The following is a 12,896-nucleotide window of genomic DNA, read 5'->3' on the forward strand; positions in this document are numbered from 1 at the left end:
TATACCCAATTATTTAATCTATAGAATATGCAATTTACTCTATTATTTAATGTATAGAATATGCAATTTACTCTATTATTTAATCTATAGAATATGCAATATACTCAATTATTTAATCTATACAGTGGTTACCATTATTCACTATAGGATGTAGAATATGGAATTTACTCTATTATTACATTTAGACAGGGGTTACCATTATCCACTATAGGATGATGTAGAATATGCAATATAATATTTAATGTATAGAATATGCAATTTACTCTATTATTTAATCTATAGAATGTGCAGTATACTCTATTATTTAATCTATACAGGGGGTCACCATTATTCACTATAGGATGACGTAATATATTCGGGAGACACCATTACTGAGTGTAGGGGGGCTCTAGCAGGGGTCGCTCTCCCCACAGACGCTGAATGAAGCAGAGGCGAGTGACGGGCTGAAATGAAAGGCTCCCGGGAGTCAGCAGAACACAATGCAGTATTTGAGGGGCAGGGAGCGGACAGACAGACTGGGGATAGGGATCTTCTTTGCTCGTGGCTGCGGGGCACGATACCGGGGACAGCGGTGCGGGGGGACATCCAGTGACGTGTCAGGTGATTAATGAGTGGGAGGAGGTTAGAGTGGGACACAGAGACCCCTTTGTTATTCGGTGTGTGAGCGCCGCCGAGCCCGCCCCTTTGTGTCTGTCACTGAGGAGGGGGAGGGGTCTGTAGCCTTATTGCTGCTGCTTGGGCTGCACACGGGCCAGACATGCTGAGGTGAGCCGGAGAGACGCTGCAGGGGAGGGGGTTGTCTCATCCTGCAGCACTAACTGCATTCCTCTGCTGGATGTATTCCCCGCACTTGCCGCCTCTGGAGCGTCCCATACCCGTGTGGATCCCGGGCTTGTTGTGCCTGCAGATAACCATGTCATTCCTCCGCCAGCTGTGGCAGCACAAGGACGTGCTCATTACTTTCCTGCTGCCCCTTCTCTTCCTGCCCCTGCCCCTACTCACTCACAGCAAGGTAAGTCAAGTACCTCATGACTGGCCGCCGCTACTGCTCATGGGTAATTACAGAGCTGTCACTCACACGTGCCTTTAGGCTTTTATAATAGTGACAGGGTCACCTGCAGCTCCCCATCTGCAAATAGGGGGATTCTGGGTATTGTAGTTCAGTTGTTGGACAGCTCTCATTGAAGGGGTTTGTTCGCCTTTAAATTAACTTTTAGTCTGATGTAGAGAGGGATATTCTGAGACCATTTCCAATTGGTTGTCATTTTTTATTATTTGTGATTTTTAAGTTATTTAGCTTTTTATTCAGCAGCTCTTCAGTTTGTAATTTCAGCAGTCTGGTTGCTAGGGTCCAAATTACCCTAGCAACCAGGCACTGATTTGAATAAGAGACTGGAATATAAACAGGAGAGGCCTGAATAGAAAGATGAGCAATAAAAAGTAGCAATAACCATAAACGCGTAGCCTTGCAGAGAATTTGTTTTAGATGGGGGTCAGTGACCCCACTTCTGAAAGCCTGAAAGAATCAAAAGGCGGCAAACAATTCAAAAACTATAAAAAAAAAAATAATAATAAAGACCAATTGAAAAGTTGCTTAGCATTAGCCATTCTATAACATACTAAAACTTGATTTAAAGGTAAACCACACACGCTCAGATTCAGGGGAGATAGTCGCCCGGCGACAAATCCCATCGCCCACAGTTTCCTCGTGAGGCGACTTCGGAAAACGAAGTGATCCGAGTGCCATCTCGCTGGTGATTTACATTCTTCCTGCAGGGGAGGCACTTTGGGGAGATTAGTCGCCCCGAAGAAGAGGAGATCTGTTGATTGTCGACTAATCTCCCCGATTCTTCGCGTGTTTCCTTACCCTAAAGGAGTGGTTCACCTTTACGGTTATAGAATGGCTAATGCTAAGCAACTTTTCAATTGGTCTTTATTATTCATTTTTTATAGTTTTTGAAATATTTGCCACGTTTTGATTTTTTCAGGCTTTCACAAGCGGGGTCACTGACCCCGTCTAAAAACAAATGCTCTGTAAGGCTACAAATGTATCGTTATTGCTACTTTTTATTACTCCTCTTTATATTCAGTCCCTCTCCTATTCATATTCCAGTCTCTTATTCAAATCAATGCATGGTTGCTAGGGTCATTTGGACTTTAGCAACCAGGTGGCTGAAATTACAAACTGGAGAGCTGCTGAATAAAAAGCTAAATAACACAAAAAAACACAAATAATAAAAAATGAAAACCAATTGCAAATTGTCTCTGAATCTCACTCTCTACATCATACTAACCGTGAACTTAAAGGTGAACAAACCCCTTCAAGAGAGATTGGCCATAAGACTGAATTTGTATGACCTGTAACACAGTAACTGGTTCCGCAGGGGATAAAAGGGTCAGTTTCCAAATAAATTAGGTGGCTAATTAAAGCATGTTTGGGACACTCCCTGAGACTGGAATAGGAGAGCCCTGAATAGAAAGATGAGTAATAAAAAGTTACAATAACAGTATATTTGTAGCCTTACAGAGTATTTGTCTTTTTATATGGGGTCAGTGACCCCCCCCATTTGAAAGCTAGAAAGGGTCAGAAGTAGGCAAATAATTAAAAACCTATCAATAATGAAGACCAGTTGAAAGGGTGCTCCAAAGTGGCCAATCTATAACATACTAAATGCCAATTTAAAGGTGAGATTGGTCATGTGACTGAACCTGTATGACCTGTAACACAGTAACTGGTTCCGCAGAGGATAAAAGGATCAATTTCTAATTTAATTTCCATGGTCAGTTAAAAGTATTTTTTTGGGACACTCCCTGACCTGGCTGCCTTATCCCCAATTTTGAAAGGTCACACAGAGGAGGAATTATTATTTCTAGAGTTGACTTATCACTATGACATTTATATTTCATTACATATAAAGGTATGGGACCGGTTATCCAGAATGCTCTGGACCTGAGGAAATCCGTATAGGGGATCTTTGCATAATTTGAATCCCATACCTTAGAGGGGTTGTTCACCTTCGAGATGACTTTTAGTATGATGTAGAGAGTGATATTCTGAGACCATTTACAATTGGTTTTTATTTGTGGGTTTTGAGTTATTTAGCAGCTCTTCAGTTTGCAGTTTTAATAATCTGGTTGCTAGGGTCCAAATTCCCCTAGCAACAATGCCTTGATTTGAATAAGAGACGGCAAATATGAATAGGAGAGGCCTGAATAGAAAGATGAGGAATAAAAATGACCACTAACAAAAAATGTGTAGCTTTAGATGGGGTCAGTGACCCCCAATTGTAAACTGGAAATAGTCAGAAGAAAAAGGCAAATAATTCAAAAACTATTATAAAACAATTGAAAAGTTGCTATGGCCATTCTATAACATACAAGTGAACACCCCTTTAAGCCAAATAAAATAGTAATTGCACCGAAAAGGATTATTTTGCCTCCAATAAGGATTAATTATATCTCAGTTTGGATCAAGTACAAGCTACTGTTTTATTATTACAGAGAAAAAGGAAATTATTTAAAAAAAAAAATTAAGTTATTTTAAAGTGGTCGTTCACCTTCAAACTACTAGTTGTTTTCAGATAGATCACCAGAAATAATGACTTTTTCCAATTATTTTCTGTTTGTCACCATTTTTCCAATATTGAAGTGTAAAGTCTTAATTTTTAACCTTCTAAAGCAGCTCGGGGGGGTCGCCGACCCTGTAAACTGTTCAAAATTGATACATTTAGTTGATACGTTTCTTATCTATGTCCGAATTTGTCAGAAACTCTGAGTTTCATTACAGGCAGCTGTTAGAATTGATACAATAGTTGCTGATACTCCAGAGATGCTGCTGAGAAATGTATCATCTAAATGTTGCAAAATTGTAACAGTTCAGAGTCTGCATCTGAATTACTGAGCTGCCAGACTCAAACACCAGAGAAACGAACATTCAACTTTACATTTAGATTTTGGAAAAACAGTAATAAGAAAAAAAAATAATAATTTTAAGTAATCGAAAAAAGTCTTTATTTCTGGGGAATCTGAAAACAACTGAACTGAAAAAAGTGTTTGGAAGGCGAACAACCCCTTTAAAATGGAGACTATGGGAGACGGCCTTCCTGTAATTCAGAGCTTTCTGGATAATGGGTTTCTGGATAACGGTTCTCATAACTGTATTGCCCTGACGGCAGTGCAATATCCCTGAGACTTGTCTTCATAAAAAGGAGGCGTTTTTTTTTTTTTTAGGTTGTTTCATTTCCAAAAATAAAGGTGTATGTGTAGCTGAACCCCAAAAGGGCCAAGTAGTTGGACTACAGCATGTTTGGTAACTGGATGTGTAACATAATCGCCAGAACACTACTTCCTGCTTTGCAGATCTCTTGGTTTCCACTGATTGGTTACCAGCCAGTAACCAATCAGTGACTTGAGGGGGGACCACATGCTTTTGAATTTGAGCTGAATAGGGAGGATCAATTGCAAATTCACTGAACAGTTATGTCCCATGTGGCCCCCCTTATAGTCACTGACTAACTGAGTTAGAGAGCTGCAAAGCAGGAAGTAGTGTTCTGGCTATTATGTTAGACATCCAGTCACTCCAGCCTTTATACATTACATTTTTGGCTAACTAACTATATTAGATACATTTTTTATTTTGCACAGTCTGTCTATTTACCTAGTTTTTATTTCTATACTGAACTGTTCCTTTAACATTGCACCGGATAATGAACAGGTTAATAAATTATTCATGTTCTGGTCTGTTAGGGGTGTGATACATGAGTGCTACAATGGCACTGTTTTGTGGTTAGGGACCCGAGCTTGTTCTCTGTCATTTTCTGGTTAATTTGTCTTGCCCCCTGACATACCACAGCAATAATGACTGCAAGTTGTGGTCTTGTTGAAATGAAAACCCAGTAATTGACGCAGACAAGTTATTTCTCTCCTGTGCCTTTAAGATTCTCTCCAAGCCTCTAATTCCATGGATACCCAAAGGATATTTAAATCTTTTTTTTATTGAACTTTATTATTTTTTGCAGTTGTGGGGGTGGTGTTAATAATTTAGGATTCTAGGGAGCCTCAACCAGGAGGCCTAGATCATGGTTTCTTACCCTTATGGGAGTCAAAAACCCCATCTGAAAAACAAATGCTCTGTAAGGTTACAAATGTAGTGTTGCTGCTACTTTTTATTACTCATCTTTTTATTCAGAGCCTCTCCTATTTATAGTCCAGTCTGTTTTCGAAATCAGTGCATAAACCTCCAGGGCTAGGGCTTGAGCATGCTCAGTTTGCTCCTCTACTCCTCCCTTTCCCCCCTCCCTTCTCTGCTGTAATCTGAGCCGAGAGCTATGAGTGAGCAGGGAGAGACTCAGGCAGGAAGCAATGTCACACCAAGCTAATATGGCAGCTGCTATCCTAAACAAACAGAGAGCTTCTAGGGCCGTTTACTCGGGTATGGTATATCATTCTATAGAATAAATATAGTGTTATAGCTTGCACTATTGTGGCTCATCTATTGGCAACATACTGCTTTGGTAGATTTCCTTCTCCTTTAACCCGTGTAGGGCGACATGTTTAGGGGGGTGGCCCACAGGTACCTATATGGTAACCCCCCCCCCCCAGCCTGCTGCTGGATACTCAGGGCTGCCTTCGGGGGGGATAGGGGGTACAGTTGTGGAGTTAAGGGGGCCCTGCTGTTCTGTCCTTACTCGCATAGCAGAGCCCCCCCATTGTCAGTGGTGGACTGGAGCTCCGGTGCCTGTGTCTTGCTTACTGTGTTCTGATTCGCCAATGAGGCGTAAAGCCGCATTGGGGATTGGACAGGAGAAGTTTGAACCATCCCTCCAGTTTATCCAATCACCAAGAGGCTTTACCGAGACTTACACTTCACTGGCCAATCAGAGCACAGGAAGCTGTAGGCTGAGCTCCTGGTTGAAGTAGTGTGCAGTGTTTTCTTTTTCTTATAATCACTGGCCACCAATGATTTTTTTTTTTAAAATAACTTGTAGGTGGCCTGGCAACAATGTTTTTTTTTTTTTTTTTTTTTTTAACTTGTAGGGGGTCCACAGCCACCAATGTTTTTTTTTTTTTTCTACAACTTGTAGGTTGCCCAGACCACCAAAACTTGTAGGGGAGCCCTGGGCACCAATGTTCTGTATATGGAACTATGGCGAAAATAAAAATTTAATATACGCTTCATCATAGTGAAATAAGAATATGTCTCAATACAATCCATTAAATATTTTGTATAGTTTCTGAAATAATTACATTTATCTTCACTATTCCTCTCTCAGCATCTGTTTCTCTTCATTCTGTCTTCATGCAGCAGTTGGGTGTCAGATATTCTTAGACAGTCAGATCCAATATATCTTATAGGGAGCGATCTTTCCTAGCAGACAAGTGTGTGCATTCAAATACCAGATTCCAGTACAAACAAAATCTAACAAAATTTAGCACAAATTCTGCATGTAGAGAGACGTGATTTTAATAGTGAGCTCTAGTACATCTTCTAGGCAAAAGGAGCCCCCCTATAAGATATATTGGATCATTTATGTGACACCCAACTGCTGAATGAAGACAAAATGAGAAGAAACAGATACTGAGAGAGGAATAGTGAGGATAAACTTGATTATTTCAGAAACGGTACAGAATTTTTAATTGATTGTATTAAGAAAACATCTTATTTCAGTATGCTGATGCTTATATTAATTTTTCATTTTCACAATAGTTCCCCTTTAACTTGTAGGGGGGCCCTTAATGTTTTAATACATGTTTTGTGTGGCCTTGGTAGGCGGGGCGGCAAGGGGGGCCCAGAAAATGTTGTTGGGTGGGGGATCTGTAATTTCTTATGGCAGCCCTGTGGATACTTGCAAAATTCAATGGTAGAACCAAAAGGGATTAGCCATTCTACCTTGCCCATCATTTTGTAACTCTGGCTTTCGATGGTAGAGTCCTGCTCCGAGTTGGGCACCTGTGGAATACCCGCAATGCGGTCAGGTTTAGGGTAGATAGTTCCCCGATTTCCTGACCATGCGTGCAGTCCGTGGTGAACCCAACTGGGTACCCAGTTAAGAAGCTGGAGTGGTTTTGGCAATTTTTTCCCTGCTTACTCTGCTGATTTGTCTGATTGGATATCGGTTTTGGGGACATATTGTCAGTGGGTTCATGTTGGGTCTGCCCGACTGGACCTGCATTTCAGCCTCTCCATCAGTGAGAAGCTAGTGGTGATGCTGCTCCATAATCTGATGCAACATGCGCTGGAAGTGAAGTAAGAGCTGAAGTCTGAAAGACACCGTTTCATTTTTGGGAACCCTCATTCACTCTTAAGCATAACACAGTGGGGCTTTCATTAACTTGCATCTAAGAAGGCACCATTGATAGGGCACTCGGCAAAGGCGACTCCAAAACCGTGTTAAAATTAGCAAAGGGAAAATGTGAGAGAATGTGGTCTGACAAGTAGGAAGTCGGCTCATCTGGTAACAATAATACAAACACTAAATACATTTGCCTCTTGTAAAGGTGAGACTTGTCTGGCTTCTCACCTCCCATCTTATCCAAAGCCTTCATTGATTGAGAGGGTCGACGCCAAGGGATATTTTCATCTTTTTATGAATATAGAATTGCTTGAGCTTATAGTAATGTCTTGAAGAACCTTGCACTGAATACTCAATCCAGACCTCCATCTCAACGTTGCATGAAAGAGACCTTTCCATTTCAGGTCCCCACTGGAGGAACAGTTTTTGGTCAGGCGCCCCCCCCATGAATTAAAACAAGGCTACAAATAAATGAGAATATTGTTCGATCAGCCATTCAAATATATGAATATCTAAGGCAGGGAATTGGTGTTTCAGCCTAAGTAGCCTTCAAGATGGGCTTCAAGCAGAGAAGAGCAGTATTCTTCTTAAGTCTTGCCCTAACTGTCCTTCAGGATGAGGGCTAATCCCCACAATTAGACAACCACCAATAAAAACTGTGGTGTGCATGCATTTATATGGGTGCAGCTACACAGCAGTAATTGCATAGTGCTTGGTGAGATTTCAGGCTCTCTAGAGGGTCCTAGGTGTCTGGAGAGCAGGATATCGGCTTGCATTCTGGCCTTTTGCTTCTGCTACATTGTTTTAGGAGTCAGAACTAGTAATGAGCAAAATATTTTACCAAGTAGACTTCAATGGGTGAAAAAAAAAGTTTTCACATAGACTTCAATGCATTTCAGCCCATTTTTCAGCTAAGCGTAATGAGTCAGAACCAGAAATGCAGAGAATACTATTAACCTGTAATAGCAGTTACCTTTACAAATACAGTAATTTTAAGGGGCAGATAAAACAGAAAAACACGCTCACTTTCTATTCATTCCTATGGGATTTTTTAAAAGCCTATTTATCAAATAGTGAACTCCATTAATAAATATGATTCTTAAAAATCCCTTAGGAATGAACGGAAAGGGAGTGAGTTTTTCTGAGTTTTAATCTCACATTTTGAGAAATCTGCCCCTAAGACTGGTGTTATTGGAAAGTTGTTTGGCAACAGGGCTGACGATCGACAGTTTTGCAGGAATTATTGGTGGTAGTAGCCCTATAACTAACCATAACTGTATGTACCAAGGCGGTATATGGACCTGAACTGCAACACTAAAACTGGGCTTTTTGGGGCAAAAACTCAAATTTTTCATGGGAAAAAAAAACTTGAGATTTATTATACCCTGATGCTGCAAATAAAACCCAAATCTGAAAGTCCACCATCACAGACCTGTCGAGGTCCTGTATAAGTTAGGGATGCACCGGATCCAGGATTCGGTTCAAGAATCGGCCTTTTTCAGCAGGATTTAGATTTGGCCATATTCTGCCTGGCTGAACCAAATCCGAATCTTAATTTGCATATGCAAATTAGGGGTGGGGAGGGAAATTGTGTGACTTTTTATCACAAAACAAGGAAGTAAAAAATGTTTCCCCCTTCCCATCTCTAATTTGCATATGCAAACTAGGATTTGATTCAGTATTTGGCCAAATCTTTCGCTAAGGATTCGGGGGTTCGGCCGAATCCAAAATAGTGGATTCGGTGCACCCCTAGTATAAGTCAATGGGAGATGTCCCTATCCCAATTTGATATATCGTGGTCTGTGCTGGGTTTAGCCTGATAATACAAAAAAATTGGGGTTTTTGGGCAAAAACATGAAAAAAAAGCGATTCGGGAGAAAAATCCAATGATTCCGTTTTTCACTTGATTTTGAGTTTTTTTCTTGATGCGATTTTATTTGAGTTATTTTAATGATAAATAAGGAAAAATCGGGATGGGACTTTTGGACACTTTTTTTTTACTGAAACAATGAGATAAAATCTCATATTAGTAAATAACCCCCTTTAGGTTAGGTTGTATATAAGAAGTCCCCCAAACATTTTTATAACGGCAGAGACACACGCTCAGATTCAGGGAGATTAGTCGCCCTAAAGAAGAGGAGATTGGTCACCGGGCGACTAATCTCCCCGAATCTGAGCCTGTGTCTCTGCCCTAAACAGACTATTTGTATTCTCACTAGCTATGTCTTTACAAAACATAAAGAAAAATGCAACATTTATGTGCGAAATGCTATGCTGTATTTATCTGTGCCTGCAGGATAAAATAACTGCTCTTAACACTGACAGAATGGTATTTTGTAATCATGATATCTCTTTGAAACCTGCTGAATATTTGTGTTTTTATCTTTGTTTCAGGAAATACGGATACATTTAATTATAGTTTATCATGAATTCTAATTTCCTGATGTAAGGATGTGTATAACCCAATTCCTTCTGTATTTCAGGAAGCAGCATGTGCTTACATCTTATTGGTCACTGCCGTTTACTGGATATCGGAGGCCATTCCACTCGGTGCCGCAGCTTTAGTTCCTGCCTTCTTGTTCCCACTCTTTGGCGTCATGAAATCGAGTGAGGTCAGTATAGTCTCTTGTCTGAGTCTGATCACTTGGGGTCCATATCGCAAGCTTACAGGAACATCAAAAAATGAAATTGTTTTAAAATGATACAAATATCATGTAGTGTTGCCCTGCACTGGTAAAACTGGTGTGTTTGCTTCAGAAACACTACTATAGTTCATATAAACAAGGTGCTGTGTAGCCATGGGGGCAGCCATTCAAGCACAGGATACACAATAGATAACCGATAAGTACTACTATAGTTTATATAAACAAGCTGCTGTGTAGCCATGGGGGCAGCCATTCAAGCACAGGATACACAGTAGATAACAGATAAGTACTACTATAATTCATATAAACAAGCTGCTGTGTAGCCATGGGGGCAGCCATTCAAGCACAGGATACGCAATAGATAACCGATAAGTACTACTATAGTTTATATAAACAAGCTGCTGTGTAGCCATGGGGGCAGCTATTCAAAGGAGAAAAAGCTCAGGTTACACAGCAAATAAGCTCTGTAGAAAATAATGGTGTTATCTGTTATCCACTATTTAACCTGTGCCATATAGACTTTTTTTTTATAAATTTCTGCTGCTTGTTTATATGAACTATAGTAGTATTTTTAAAGCAAACACATCAGTTTTACCAGTGCAGAGCAACACTACATTATATTTTCATTACTTTAAATCACTTTAATTTTTTTGGTGTTACTGTTCCTTTAAATGGGCTAGGTTCTGAGAATTTGCCACGAATTCGCGCCTGGCGAATAAATTTGCCCATCACTATTGATGAGCAAAATGTTGCTCACAGGCTACTGGTTGGGGATCACTGCTTTAGATGTATATTCATGTTGTCCAACTTTTGGCCAGTACAAGTCCTGTCACCCACTAACCAAAAAGTTTGCTTAGTTTTTAAGTGTTTATCGCAACCACCTGTTGACAGAGAAGAGGTGAGATGCATGGGTTCTTGATCATGGAAGGTTTTGCAGTTTATATAGAGTGCAGTAAGGTGCAGTCAGTCTAATAGCCTCTGGGATAGACAGGTGGAGCTCTATCAATGAACCAGTTCCAATGTGAAGACCAGCCAAACACAATGGTCCAGAAGAATGATAAAGGGATGGAGTTGGTCAGGGAACTGGTGGGGGTGGGTGGATTGGACATGTTTGGCCGCAACTGGACGTGGTTAATTCTGTTTTGGGCTGTGGTCTTATTTACATGAGTATTTTCCAAAAAGAAAGGCCCGTCCAAGCCAGGCGTGGGAGAGTCCTGTCAACTAAGTAGCACAAGGTCATTTGATTTCTGATGGTGGTCCTGTCTGCGGGCAAGGATCTGATACAAGTATCTTCTGTCTTTCTGTCCTGCAGGTGGCATCTGAATACTTTAAAGACATTCATCTCCTTCTGTTTGGTGTTGTTTGTTTGGCCACGTCCATCCAGAAGTGGAACCTACACAAACGGATAGCGCTTTGGATGGTCCTGTCCGTTGGAAGCAAACCCAGCTGGTAAAAACGTGTTTGTAGCATACTCACACCGAGCCAATACTCTCGTTTCACTTGTTCCAAATGGTTTATGTCTAATTTGCAATTATTCTGGGCACCCTGGGACTGGTAGATTTCCCACAGCCCCTAATCAGTAGTACTGCATTAGATTCTGAAATGGGCTGCTCAGCGTAGGTCTCAATGGGAGGTAATTCCCATGCCAAGATCTGATAAATACAAATAGAAAAGGCTCACCCTGTGGCTGCTGTGTATACAAGAGCCAGGAAATACTCTAGGGCCTTCTTCTCTCCTCCCTGTAGGGGGTTCAGCTCCACAGTTTTGGAACCACCGCTATAAATAATTTAGATTTTTAATTAGTGGGTCATTAAAGTGTAACAGAGAAAGATTCATTGTGAAGTCTAAAACACATAGAGGCGCATTTATTAAAGGTCGAATTTCAAATTCATGTGAGGTTTTTTTTTTTTTTTTTTTTTTTTTTTTAAACTCGATTAAATTTGAATATACTCTAAATTCTACTGGGGGTTATTTATATAAAAAAAATCGAATATCTAAAACTCCGGCAAATTTTACCTACTCTAATCGAATTCGACTAAACTTGATTTGAGTTATTTCTTCGAATAAACACTTGTCGTGGCATCCAAATTAGTCCCTAGACCTCTCCCATCGACTTATACATAAACTAGGCAGGTTTTTGGTGGCAAATAGTTCTTAAAGGACCACAGTATGATAAATCTTCGAATTAAAACTCAAATCGCGTTTCAATAATTCATAATTCGAATTTGAAAAAAATTAGAAAATTCGAATTTCCAATTCTACCCTTAATAAATCTGCCCCATAGTATGGGGTTTATGTAGTAGCAGAAGGGAACTGAGAGTGAATCATTGTTTTCATCAAGGTTAATAGAATGGAGGAAATGATTATATCTGGGGTTGAGTCAGGAGTCTCTGCTCACTACCTTCAGTCTTTCTTTTTATTAATGAAAACCTTCAAGAAAATCATCCGTAGTCTCATCATCTCCTGTTATCCAGAATGCTTGGGATATGGCTGGTGTTTTCCGAATAAGGGATCTTTCTGTAATGTGGATCTCCATATTTTTAAGTCTACTAAGGGATCATTGAAAAAATTAATTGAACCCAGTAGGATTGTTTTTGTATCCAGTATGGATGAATTCTATCTCAGTAGGGATGAAGTACAAGGTATTGTGTTATTATTATAATAGAGAAAAAGGTGATCATTTTTAAAAAATCTGAATTGTTTTATTAAAATTTTAGTTAAATTACAGCCTTCCAGTAATTTCCGGATGACGGAGCCCATACCTGTAGGCGATCTGGGCGCCCTTTAAAAAGGCCGTAAAAGAGATTTTTTTTGGGTACAGCTTCCAGATACTGTAGAACTACAACTGCCATGGTTCCACTAACCATTACAGAGATAACTTATAGGAGAGGCTGTTAATTCTAGTTCAACTGTGTATGGACAGTTTCAGGTTGCCCATCACCAGATTAGAGAAGGCCAC

General features: G+C 40.2%; 1 protein-coding gene across 1 annotated transcript in view; it reads left to right on the forward strand.

The window, feature by feature from the left end:
• The first annotated feature begins 589 nt into the window (after positions 1–589).
• slc13a4l.L (solute carrier family 13 member 4 like L homeolog) overlaps positions 590–12,896 on the forward strand; it is a 34,107-nt gene continuing 21,800 nt past the window's right edge. Inside the window, exons 1-3 of the mRNA XM_018257447.2 lie at positions 590–1,012; positions 9,776–9,904; positions 11,250–11,386. Coding sequence (XP_018112936.1) covers positions 836–1,012; positions 9,776–9,904; positions 11,250–11,386 — 443 coding nt within the window. The 5' untranslated portion in view covers positions 590–835. The remainder of the gene's footprint in view (positions 1,013–9,775; positions 9,905–11,249; positions 11,387–12,896) is intronic.

Source organism: Xenopus laevis, chromosome 4L (genome assembly GCF_017654675.1).
Source record: "Xenopus laevis strain J_2021 chromosome 4L, Xenopus_laevis_v10.1, whole genome shotgun sequence".
In the NCBI taxonomy this organism is placed as follows: domain Eukaryota; kingdom Metazoa; phylum Chordata; class Amphibia; order Anura; family Pipidae; genus Xenopus; species Xenopus laevis.